The sequence below is a fragment of the Excalfactoria chinensis genome, chromosome 3, assembly GCF_039878825.1.
Source record: "Excalfactoria chinensis isolate bCotChi1 chromosome 3, bCotChi1.hap2, whole genome shotgun sequence".
NCBI classification, from domain to species: Eukaryota; Metazoa; Chordata; class Aves; order Galliformes; family Phasianidae; genus Excalfactoria; species Excalfactoria chinensis.
The window spans coordinates 19,658,614-19,671,862 of NC_092827.1; the positions used below are offsets into that span (position 1 = coordinate 19,658,614).

Sequence of the window (13,249 nt, forward strand, 5' to 3'; positions counted from 1 at the left end):
CATTTTCAAGATAAGGTCTTCTTTTTAGATTACATTATTTCCTATTGAGTTACATTTTATGGTTACATTATTTCCTATTGTGTTTTTTTGTTTGTTTGTTTGTTTGTTTTTTCCCATTGTTACTAACCACTGTCAACTAAGTCTAATTCTGGCACAGACAATAAACCTCTAATTAAAACAGAGATATATGAGGAAGTTTGTCAAACAAACAACCCACTCTCATGAAGTCCTGCTAAGATATTGAGTTAGATCTGCATGAGATCATCTGTCTACGTTAACAGTGCAATTCTTTATTACAGAAACTAGCACAGCTCTCAGAAGCAATGCACGCTGTATCCTAATTGACGCTATTTCTTAGGCAATTAGACATTGTGTAGGACTGTGTAGACACTGCTGTAAAGCCTCCACTTTTGGAACTAATCTGTGTTCTCAACCTCTTAAAGTTGTCTCATACTAATATATCATTAAACTAGACATAGATTCTACATATCTACATATTTATATGTTTTCTTCAGCACTTGAATTTACAACTGTATCTGGATTCCCATGAATGCGCTACTTAGTATATATAAAATACCAGAGAACTTTCTAATAATTTAATAGGACATCAAATTCTATTCTCAATTTCATAGGCAGAAGTTACTGTTTCACAATTTATTCATCTCAAATCACTGTTACACAGTAACACAATTTGGGTCCTCAACTTAACAGTAACACAGTCCCAGTATTACAAGCCATCATAGTCAATATCCAAGACTGTGAGGCATACTTTTATGGGTGCAGAACTAAACTCAGGCTAAGCCTTATATTCATGATCTAATGGTACACTAATTTGCAATTAAATTGTCAGCTGAAAGGTAACTACAACAAAATAAAGCTTTCCCTTTCAACTTTACTCGGTTACTGGAAGGAGCTGCACCTTCTTTCAAGTAGTCTGCATAGCGATAACATACAGAAGTTAACTGTCCCTTAAGACCATAAAAATCCTCTGGAATTAAATAACAAAGAAGTGTTGTTAAAAAATGAATTAATATCAATTTACCAACCATTTAAAACTTGCTTGTATTATAAATCATGTACCTGGTGCAACTAAGACTCCTTGCAGAACTCACACAGATCATCAAAATAGATGCGTGTTAAGTAGCCCACTGCAGTGAAAGATTCGTATCTACCTAGCTTAACTGTTCATGATTTCAAAGTTCTTTTCTCAAGAATCTATGCCTCCCTAATGTTTACATTTTAGTTTATTTTGTAGGTTTTTTTTGTTTGTTTGTTTGTTTTTGTCTGATTTTGTATGAGCAAGAAGTTTTTCATCCTTTCAAATCTTTTTAAGGATCTACAGAAACAAACCTTTAAGAAAAAAAGACCTTACAGGGAAAAGAAGAAATGCAGACAACTTGCCAGGGCTTAATCAGTCATTTACAAATGACACCCAAGATTCTTGAGAACTCCGGGTTATAGAAAAGTACTGTTTCTTGAACTAGAATACTATTATGAAATATTTCACAAATAAAAATACTGTAAAAGAAGTGAAAGAAGCAATAAAATATCATTTCAGAATTTCTACATAGGTTACTCAAAAAATATGATACTATTGGTAGCTTTCTATTTATTTCCATGGAAACCACAACAAACACACTATTACATAGAGCAAATTCTCAGCTACAAAATGCTATTTTTCAGAATAGTCATCACCACTCCTTATGCATTTTTGCTAACAATGAACAGGAGTCTTCATGCTGCATTTGTAAAAATCTGCTGCCTGGAGACTGACTTGTCTTTCACATTATCACTGCCACTGCTGAAATGGACCACCCACCACCTCACTGTGCTCACATCCACTGCTTGGTCTCCATAAGCATTCAGCAAGTGCTGATGAATGTGAGAGGGTGCCATTTTTTTCTGCATGGAGAAATTCAATGACACACCCTTGCTTCATCCTCACTTCTGTGTCAGATACCACTTTGTCAGACTGCCCCTCTGCTACCATCTGTCATATGGCAACAAAACATAATGGAATACTGCTGGGAAACTTTGTCTTCTACTGCCACGGCACCAATATTCACCTTGGTGAAGCTTTGGTTTAATGAGTAAGCCTGACAAGTTAGCTTCTGCAAAGCCAGTAACAGAAATTAAGAGACCATTGTCTCATGAAAGTATGTTGGCCAAAATCTAACCAGAAGCAATTCTAACTGAATTACCTTTGAAACACAATAGGTAAAACAAAAGAAAAAGAAAGAAAGAAAGAAAGAAACATTTTTCATGCAGATCTGAAATATATGAATTTTAGGTATTATACTACAGTCCCAAAGAATCAATTTCTCTGCGCATTACTGGTCTCATTCTTGTACCAGTAATGGCTGTTTAGCTAATTTAGTGATAAAATACAGAATAATCACTGAACGCATAATTTAAATATGTGTTCTGTGCAACACAAAACAAAAAAACAAACAAACAAAAAAAACCAGCATCATACATTAAGACTTTTATCAAATGATAATGAAAAGAATACTACACCTTGAGCTAAAAAGGAAAATATTAAATAAATAAAAAACCCATTGGTGTCATTTGATATCATCTATAGATTTAAAATATATATATATGTTAGTGTGATGTCGAACAAGAGCTCCAGTAAGTAGTAGTTTAGAAAAGAATTTGAGTTGGCTGGCATACAAAGCTAAGGCAGTAGTTTCCCTGATTGCCTTTCACCCTGGGGACCCAGTTCTAAATCATAGTGAGAGTAGAAGGAGATTGCTTTCTCTCAATGACAGCTGTCAAGGGTTACATGGGAAATGAATTCTGGCACTCTCAATTTAGTCTGTTGAGAAAAGTAGGAGAATGCTTTAAGTCTGCCCTGATGACTTCAAAACCTCATACTAAAAAGATTCAAACCCTTGAGTACAAAGAAGTGAAAAGACCGTGTCAGAGTCCTTTAGGCAGTTTTCTGTTAAAAAGTTGAATGATAAAAATAAATAAATAAATAATAATAATAATAATAAAAAAATTAAAAAAATACATCATTCATAGTATTTCATATCTTATTCTATTTTTCTTTTCGTAGACAGAAACAATGTAACAATGTTAAGCTTCTTTTTTTTAAACTTTTCTCTATTTGAAAAGTACTGCATTAATGTTGCTATCTAGAACATGTATAGGAAATGCCACTCAGAATGAATAAAAGTAGAGAACTCACTTTGAATTTCTGACAAATTCTAAGAACTCCTATCTTTGGAAAAGTGAGCACCATTACAGTATTTCCAGTCTATGGAATTTCAGTTAAGTTCAGAGCAAAGTCAACAACCCGTAAAAATGGCAACTGCTCAACGAAGGAAAGAGAATTTATTTATTTATTTATTTTTAAAAGCAGCTGTCTCAACTTCACTTTGAAGTCTCAGAAACACAGGAATCATTTTTTATTGTTACTTTTTTGTTCAATGGGAGCCAGCTGGAGAGTAGTGTTTTCATACTGAATCTGATCACATTAACCATAAATCTAAAGTATTAATTTAGGAATCTTCCATTGCAAATGCCCACTCTCCCTGGAAGTAGTCAAGGCCAGGCTGGATGGGACTTTGAGCAACCTGGTATAGAGGGAGGTGTCCCTGCCTATAGCACGGGAGCTGGATGATCTTAGAGGTCCCTTTCAACTCAAACCATTCAATGATTCTGTGTAATGTTCTCTCAATATTACAAAATAATAATAATAAATAAAATACTATATTTCCTAAGGGAAAGTTTCTGCCTAACTGTTATGATAACTAGATAGCTAACTCACTTGATACTAACATAAAACTGATGTAAGTACATTAAAAAAATCAATAAATTAACAGTTACTATTCTTAGCTTTGTACAGAGTTGTTTTAATGCTACAAAATAGTACCTTTTTGTCACTAGTTTGATTAAAAAAGCATGTGTTTATTTTCTTGGATACATAGTAAAGCTCTTCTTTTTAGAAGCTCTGTCTGTATGTCCATTTATCTGTAGGCATATATGTGCAAGTAGTACCAATCTGGTAATTTCTATCAGTGTAGTACCAACTCGGGAAGAATGTCTTAAAAAATCTTTCTCTTTAGGTTTTTCTTAATCAGAGCATTGTTTGCCATATGTGAGAAGAACTCTTTGGTTGTACCTAAAAGATGTTTCTGCTACTACTTTTTGAGGTTTTTTTTGCCAGATCTCCAGGCAGGTAGCACTCTAGAGATGAGTCAGTTTAAGTCCTGTGCAATCTCTGCTGCCTTCAGGTAAATAACACAGATGCTTTATGGCATCTTTTATTGCACCTCAACTCTTTATTTAGAAATTTAAACAAGCTCTAATTGGTAGTAATTAATATTCCTCTGAAGATTATCAATCAATATCAACATGAACAGATTAGGAACACTTCATATTCAAAGTTTCAACAACAGCCTCTGGCTTTAGAAAAATAATACAGGACAAGAGACAACATTTTCTCAGTTTATACGAATTCTTGATATCATCATTGATGAAAAACTTATCAAATTCAGAGTCGCTTTATCTCTAGATAACAAGAATCAGTCAATTGTTTCAATCTCTCCCACCCTTCTATCAGCTGTCATCAGAAAGCTAATTTGCCTTGTCAGTAAAAGAACACATCATTGCTGATTCAAAAGATTTTTACCCACTAAGGAAAACATGATGAAACTTATAGTTCCTTGTACATACCTAATTTTTGATAAGATAAAAAGTCTGATTAAGCTCTTCAAAAACCTATTGTTAATGAGATTTTTATTTAAAAAAAAAATCAAATTAGAAATTCAGTGCAGAGGTAGTACGTATGAATAAAGAGAGATCTAAATCTTTTATTACTAACAAATAGCCCGGAGTTGCTGATACAGTCATGAATATTAAAAAATGTGAGCTCAAACCTCTGTAACATTGCCAAATCTGTTAAAAGTTTTCTGATTTCAAGAAATACATTTCTAATGGGAGAAAAGTTCTTGAATCTCATTTCCAAGAACATAAAGCATTTTAGAGATAACAATAGCAAAAAATATCCATATAAATGTTTCCTGAAATGTCAAACCAAAGATACCAGAGTAAGATAAGCTCCTTTTTGCAAGTCCTTGCACTCCAGATTTGACGAAGAGTGGCATTTAATAGAACAGTTCTTACTTCAAGCATAATATATGGAAAAATGACCTACAGTGCAATCAGGAGTGCAGAGGCCTGACAGGGCCATCTGATTCTTTTCTCATTTCAGTGGCTAAGAGTTATTATGAAACATACAAATGCAGAGACTGGCTTTCTGTTGAAAGACAAAATGGAAAGCAGTTCCAAAATTCTCATGGAAAAAGGCCATGCTGAACATATTTGTTTTAGGATTTGATATCTTTACAGCTAATTCTGGGGTAGCATATTCAGGCTTCATTAAGTTGTACTCAGGCATGTTTGCCAAACTGAATGTAAAACTGGCAACCAGAATTTTTCCAATGCCATTTGATTTGAGCTCAAAAGTGAGTAACTACTTGAGTTCCTTTTTATCAAATAAATAAAGGCAAAGCTACAACCCACAAAAATCGAAAATTTATTGCCTCACAAATTATGATGTTGATACAGTACTACAGTGAATTCAACAGTCAATAAATATCTTTAACAAACATGAAATTAATTAAGCATATAAGGATACAATATAAATATTAAACTAGATATTATTATTTCAATGATTCCTCTCTCCAGCCCCCTCCAAAAAAAACCAAAAAAACTACAACAAAAAAAACAACAACAAAACAACCACATATTTTTCCCCTCAGTATGTACTCCAGCATCATGACAAGTCATTCTTTCTATTTGCTTGTGGACTTGTGAAACAAACTGTAGGAACATGAACTTTGTCAAGGGGAAGGTTCTTTGACAACAATGTTATCTCAGAAGACATTCAAAATCAATTAAAAATATATATTTTAAGGGGATTTCTTCATTCTTATATCCTTACTTTTAAAATCCTAGACTTTACATCATTTTTCATAAAATTCCTTTTCTTTCTTTTATATTTATTTATTTATTTTTAATAAATGTAGACAGTTCAGTTCAATGTAAATACATGTTGTGGTTTCCCCCATTCCCAGCAAGATCGGGAAGAGAATTGGAAAAAGAAAAGGTGAAACTCAAAGACTGAAATAAAACTATTTATTATGGCAGAAAAGAAAGAATAGCAATGATAATTACTATATATTTATATGTATGTATAAATATATATATATATATAGTAATAGCAAAGTTTTATATATATATGTGTGTGTGTGTGTGTGTATCTATAGATAGATAGACAGACAGACAGATAGATAGATAGATAGATCTACAGAACAAGTGATGCACAAAGCAATTTCTCACCACTTACTGGACCCACCAGTCCCTGAGCAACAGTAGCCCCCCAGGCAAACTCCTCTCCATTTCATAGTTTTTTTCACATGATGTCATACTATTATACTATGTCATAATTCTATGATTCTATGACTACATCTTTGGCCAGTTTAGATCAGTTGTCCCAGCTCTGTCCCCTCCCAGCTCCATGTACCCTTCCAGTCCCCATGGCTGGCAGGACAGTATGAAAAACCAAAAAGCTGAAATGTCCTTGGCTCTGTATTGTAATGCTCAGCAACAACTATAATATCAAAGTGTTATCAACATTCTTTTTTCTCCTAAGACCAAAACATAGTCTCATACAACACATTAAGAAAAAAATCAACTCTGTCCCAGCTGAAACTAGGACAATATCTGAGTAACGTTCTTTGTAACTGGGGTTTATCTTAAATAAACCATGCAGTCTCTGCTTCTGACTGTCAAACAGAACAGGTCTGAACTGAATCTGCAGGATATGTGAAAAAGTATACATTTTCAATAGAAACTGAAATACCTTACAGATAAGATAAAGGACTGTTTTCAACAAGGTCTAGTGCCACAAAGTAGTACAGAAGGAAAAAAGAAGTAGACAAGTCTAAATGTGAACAGCTTACTGGTTCTTGTTTCTCCTTTTACATAATTAAATTGCTCTGATGGTTAAGTCACTTGAATAAACTCTTCAAGTAGTGACTAAGGGAACTGCCATTTCTTCATTGTTTTAATGAGAATGAAAGTTCTAATTCCACACAGACTGAGCTTGAAATTGCATAAGCTATCTTTCAAGAGATATGATGAGCTAATTACCAAGGATAATTATTATTCTTAGGAACAACCACTGTAATAAAATATGAGTTTTAATAAGTCAAATGAACTTACATCATATTTAGTCCCAGTGTTACCTGAGCACAGCTTTAATGACTGCAATTTCCTTTAGAACATTAAAGTCAAGCTACAAAAGACAACTGTGACAGAGAAGCAGACAGCGTTCACCTCCACTATTAAAATAAGTGCAACCTTTAGGGATGATGGTAGTTTCTGGCACTATGCGGAAGTCATAGGCAGAAGCAATTCACAAATTTCCTAGAATGCACTGATGATAACTTCCTCGTCAAAGTGATAGAGGTGCCAACGAGTAGTGCTCTGGTGGACAACTCCATTTGTATGAAGGGAATATGACTAGGTATAACATTTCAAAATTAGGCTTATTAAAGTTTATGTCCTTCTGTAGAGTTCACAAAAAGACCACTAACCTATATCTAATATCTCAGAACTTTTTCTCCAGGCTTTTGAGATATTTCAATATATCTTACATGCTTCACTGCATTTTCTGCCTTTCACCTCATTGCATATTTTGCAGTGAGAAGGTATTTTTTCTGCCTTAATGATTCAAAACTAAACATTATTTAATATTATAATCAACTTGCTGGACTCAGAACTGAGAAAGCATTTTCTATAGTGTAAACTGTTTTGGGAGCTCGTTACTGGTCTCATCAAGACCTTGATATAAGACTGACATTAACCTCATGTTCTATAACTGAGTAAATCAAATAAAAACAGTCGCCATAAACAGAAAGAGTACAAAAGGATAATTTAGTAGCATAGTTTTCCTTTGAATTCTAATTATGTTACTGACATACTAATAGACATGATTAAGTATGAGAACATGATTAAGTTTTGAAAGCAGGAAACAGGATCACACATGAAACAAGTCCTTAAGGAACAGCAGAATTACAGTAAAGTTTCTTACCTCGGCAGTTTGGTAAAGGGCTACTCCACTGCCCATTGCTACGGCACTGTGCTTGAGAAGCACCCTGAAGTAAGTACCCAGTGTTGCAAGTAAAATTTACAACGTCGTTCAAATTAAACTCACTGCCGTTAGTCATTCCATGCGCAGGATTCCCTGGATGTCCACACGTGATTGCTGTTAAAAGAAAAATAGGCATGCTAGCAACTAAATCAACTAACTGAAAGGCACTGCTCCATGGAATCACTTTCAGGTTGTAGCTGTTTTTCTTTCTGAATATGTCTTTCATATTTATGCAAAAAGTTTAGAAAATAATGGGATACATTTATTCATAGTTCTTAACTGCTTGGGGGGAAAAATTCACTAAGACATGTAGATTCTACTTTTTTAACTCATGTGAAACTTTTTATATAAATAATTATATGCACATGTATTTTGACACTGCATTGGTATGGATTATACCTTTAAAAATATTGGAACATCACTATATTTCCTACTTCTTATTTTTCCTTTAAAATTCAAAATATAGTAGGCAAAAACAAACTGAATTTAATGCACTGCTTCAGAGCACTGCTAAGTTCTAAACATTCCTGTTCCAAATTTCTTGAGTTGCTCTGCTGAAATACTGATCCTTTTAATCAGATTTTCTTAAGGCAGTAGAGAAATCACTGTTGACATTAAATCTTTTATATTGTGTGTGTGTTAATGTGCTTACATGACACTTAAAAAAAAACATTTTAGAGTAGTTTAGCTATACACTTCTACATAACAAGACAGTAAAATAGTATCGAAAAAATACAGAAAAACATAGACAATGGTGATATAAAATAAGGCCTGTAACTAGCGGCATCCCCCAGGGGTCTGTGCTGGGTCCAGTCTTGTTCAACATCTTCATCAACGACCTTGATGAGGGGATAGTGACCACCCTCAGCAAGTTTGCTGATGACACGAAGGTGGGAGGATTGGCTGACACACCTGAAGGCTGTGCTGCTATTCAGCAAGACCTGGACAGGCTGGAGAGCTGGGCAGTAAGAAACTGGATGAGGTTTAACAAAAGCAAGTGTAGAGTCTTGCACCTAGGTAGAAATAACTGCATGCAACAGTACAGGCTGGGGGAAGACCTGCTGGAGAGGAGCTCTGCTGAGAGGGACCTGGGCATCCTGGTGGACGACAGACTGGCCAAAAAGGCCAATGGCATACTGGGGTGCATAAAATGAGCATGTCCAACAGGTCAAGGGAGGTGATCCTCCCCCTCTACTCTGCCCTGGTGAGGCCTCATCTGGAATACTGTGTCCAGTTCTGGGCTCCCCTGTACAAAAAAGACAGGGATCTCTTGGAAAGAGTCCAGTGGAGGGCCACAAAGATGGTGAAGGGCCTGGACCATCTCCCCTATGAGGAGAGACTAAGTGAACTGGGTCTATTTAGCCTTGAGAAAAGAAGGCTGAGAGGGGATTTGATCAGGTGTGGGAGCCATAGTGGCGAGGCTGGTCTCTTTTCAGTAGTGTGTGGGGACAGGACTAGGGGAAATGGGTTGAAACTTCAGCATAGGAAGTTCCGCATGAATGTGCGCAATAACTTCTTTACGGTGAGGGTGCCTGAGCACTGGAACAGACTTCCCAGGGAGGTGGTGGAGTCTCTTTCTCTGGAGATATTCAAAACCTGCCTGGATTCCTACCTGTGTGACGTGGTGTAGGGAACCTGCTTTGGCAGGGGGGTTGGACTCGATGATCTCTAGAGGTCCCTTCCAACCCCTACAATTCTGTGATTCTGTGATACATATATATATATACATATATATATATATACAGCTTTTCAACATTGCTCTGGTGATAATGATCACGCTAAATTGATTTAACAACAAGTTACCAACAGTAATACTGTTGATAAATTATAGGGTTTCTTTTTCCTTTTCTGTAATGAGCAGATAGATGAAAAAAAAGTGTATCCTCTTATCACAGAGTTCAATTATGTAATAATATTTTCAACAACACTGGATCTTTGCAGATCAAATAGGATGCCTTCCTGTATTCAGGTTTATGTATTTAGATCTAAAATTGTGTAAATAGATGCACTCTAATCACTTACATCCCTTTTTGCAGTAGCCTTTTTTCAGCATTTGAAAATGAACCCTTAAACCTTAGAATAAAATTTGAGTCTATAAGCAGGATCTACTTTATACTAGTCTACCTGTTGCATTTTATAAACTGTTACTAATGAGTATGTTTTGATAACTGGAATAATTTCTGTAGTTAGCATCATTACATTCACCATCTTTCTTATTTAACAGAATATTAAACTAAAAATTGCTATTACCTTAGACTTTCTGATGTCCCATGAACAAAATCTATGACACAGAATTTATAACACAAAATTTAGGTATTGTATTTATAAGAAATTGATACTGAATTCTACTCAGATGCCCTTTTCAACAAATAAATAACATGATAGCTCAGCGTTAGAACTCACTACTCCTGACAGATGCTATATTTAATTATATTTAATATTTTTAAATATAGGCAATTGTGGCACAATAGTGTTTCAGATCACCACTAGGCTTTTATGCAGACAAATTAATATTATTCATCTAAGCACTAGCCAAGAGATTTCATCTGAAGGTTATCATCTAAACGGTGAATAACAAATCCTCTTTCCCCTCCTGAGATAAGGAACTGCCTTATGCATGTATGTGATTATCCAATACTGAGGTAGAGAAATACCTACGTATTAAAAAACTGTGCAAAATGAAGGAACCTGGAGCATGAAACTAAGAAGATAAAACAGTCATGGGTGGAATACTTCAAATACTTCCTTTGATAATTAGCGTCTACTATTTCCAAGTATGAAAATTCTTTCAAAGCCAATGATGAACATAAAAGGAAATTCTGTGAAAATCATACAAAATGTAGCACAGTTTGTCATAGATTTTCAGGGGCAAAGTTCCTGATCCACAATCCTTAATCAGAAGTCCTTTTCAGTATTACATTAGGGAGACCATTTCTAAGCACTACTACACAGGATATTTTCACTCTCCTCAAAAAGAGCTGAGCCATTTGTAATGAATAAATACAAGTGGGAAAATCATTTGAAGTTTGGTTACTGTCATTTCAGAAACTACAATCAGTTCTCAGAACAGTGATAATAATATCAGTTCAACAGTATCTCACCGTCCCTCAGCACTGCCCCTTTCTTTTGAAGGGATTTTATTCACTGCACAGTAAAATTAATCCAGTAACAGTAATAACACAGGCTGGTGGTATTTCTCCTTTGAGGATCGTAAATCATTTGAAGATATAATAGGATATTAAAAGGACAATAACATTAGGCAGATATTTCTTACAGCTTTTTACAGGTAGAATTTTTATTTTAACCACTAAGAAAGTAAATACTGAACATTCTGAAATCCAATGACTTACCAGCAGTATATTTTCTTAAAAACAAACCAAACATACACATTAAACAGAAACGATGACCATTTCAATGACTATATCTCTGTGTGGATGAAAATATTTCTGCCTGATTTACAGACATCTTAAGAATGAAATAATTGATGTAAATGCCCCATGAAAAATAACAAAATTCTACAGAAATTGTAATTTTATTAAAACAAAAAAAGAAAAATAAATGTTAGTGCTCTGTAAAGTAGAAGAATAATGTTCAGAGAAATTAGATCTGATTAAATGCCTGATGCTTCAGAGAATGTCAGGAAACTTGCCACACAATTGAGAAAGGAACTAGACTAGAAACACCTCAAAGATTAAAACAAATAATAATTAATTATCAATTTTTAAAAGCAGATGAATTCAGAAAAAAAAAAAAAAAAAAAAAAAAAAAAGTTAAAGAGATTAAAAATGTTAATATTTTTCTAACGGATGTTATACAATCCAGTATAATGACTAGGATTGTATTGATAAATACTAGGAGAAGTAGATTATCATAATGACCCCTACCATTGAAAATATGTTCAATAGATAAGTTTTGAACGCCTCATTGAACACCTCATTTGAACACCTTTGAACATCCCATACAGCATCAATGTTCAATTACATTAAAAATAGTAACAACATTTCACTGTATAATAAATGATACTTACGGACACAAACAGGAGTTTGTCCAGACCATCTGTGATCCTGTAGGCAAATTCTGACAGATGTACCAACAAGTCGAAAACCAGGATTACACTGATAGACTACAGTATCACGATAACTAAAGCCATCTCCACTAATATGACCATTTACTATTGGATCTGGAGAACCACAGTGACCAGCTAGAATTGAAGAACAACACATCAAATATATAAATTCTTACAAACACTGTCAACATTTACAAGAGTGCGTATTTGAAGAAAATAATTCTTGTGTTCAATACACAAATACCAGAGTCAAATTCTGTTTTGTGTAGAACAACATCTGGAGTGTAAGAACTATAGATTATATTCCTTCTCCTCTTTCAAGGCAAAGGAAGCAGTGATTTGTATATTTAAAATTTTCATATATGCATAGTTTATGCAGATTATGTTGTAGAAATGATGAATTTGTCAGAAAAAAAGTATGCTGCGTATAAATTACAGATATCTGAAACTACAAACCATTCAGTCTATTTGCTATAAAATTGACCATTTTCAAATTGATTATAAATACGCATATATATATATATATTTCACCTTCTCTTGAACAAAGCTGTCTTTTTCCTCAGAGAAGTGTGAACTACAAATAAAAATTACTGAAACTTCCAAAACCACATTATTTCTCCATAGTAGTCTTATTCCTCATTTTCATCATTTGCCTTGGATTTTGTGAGTAGATCTCAACTAAAAAAATGAAGAGTGTTTGGGACCATTTTGTGGCAGAGTCCAACCAGCACAGAGCACTCTGTATTCATAAAATGAAAACGTCTTGTCCTCTAGACCAGCAGAGCTGCTAGCAAAAACACCCTACCAAGATTAGTACTGATTTAAACTACATCAGAGCTTGGGACAATCACAGATTCTAGGAAAGCAAATCTAAGAAATAAAGATGTGAAAAGAGAAGCATTTGTTTTACTTTTCTAGACCTAATGTACAAAATTAAAAACCAGTTCCCTGGTTGCATGCCTCCTGATTTCACAGGCTTTAAATAATTCCTAAACGCATTTCTGGAATAAATGTGG

General features: G+C 34.4%; 1 protein-coding gene across 3 annotated transcripts in view; it reads right to left on the reverse strand.

Annotated features, from left to right (window-relative positions):
• The window catches only part of CSMD1 (CUB and Sushi multiple domains 1), a 935,567-nt gene that overhangs the window by 37,909 nt on the left and 884,409 nt on the right, over nt 1–13,249 (reverse strand). For all 3 annotated transcript variants that reach the window (XM_072330835.1, XM_072330834.1, XM_072330833.1), the window contains 2 exons: nt 12,195–12,368; nt 8,108–8,281 (listed from right to left, as the gene is read on the reverse strand). In XM_072330835.1, the coding sequence (XP_072186936.1) occupies nt 8,108–8,281; nt 12,195–12,368 (348 nt within the window). The remainder of the gene's footprint in view (nt 1–8,107; nt 8,282–12,194; nt 12,369–13,249) is intronic.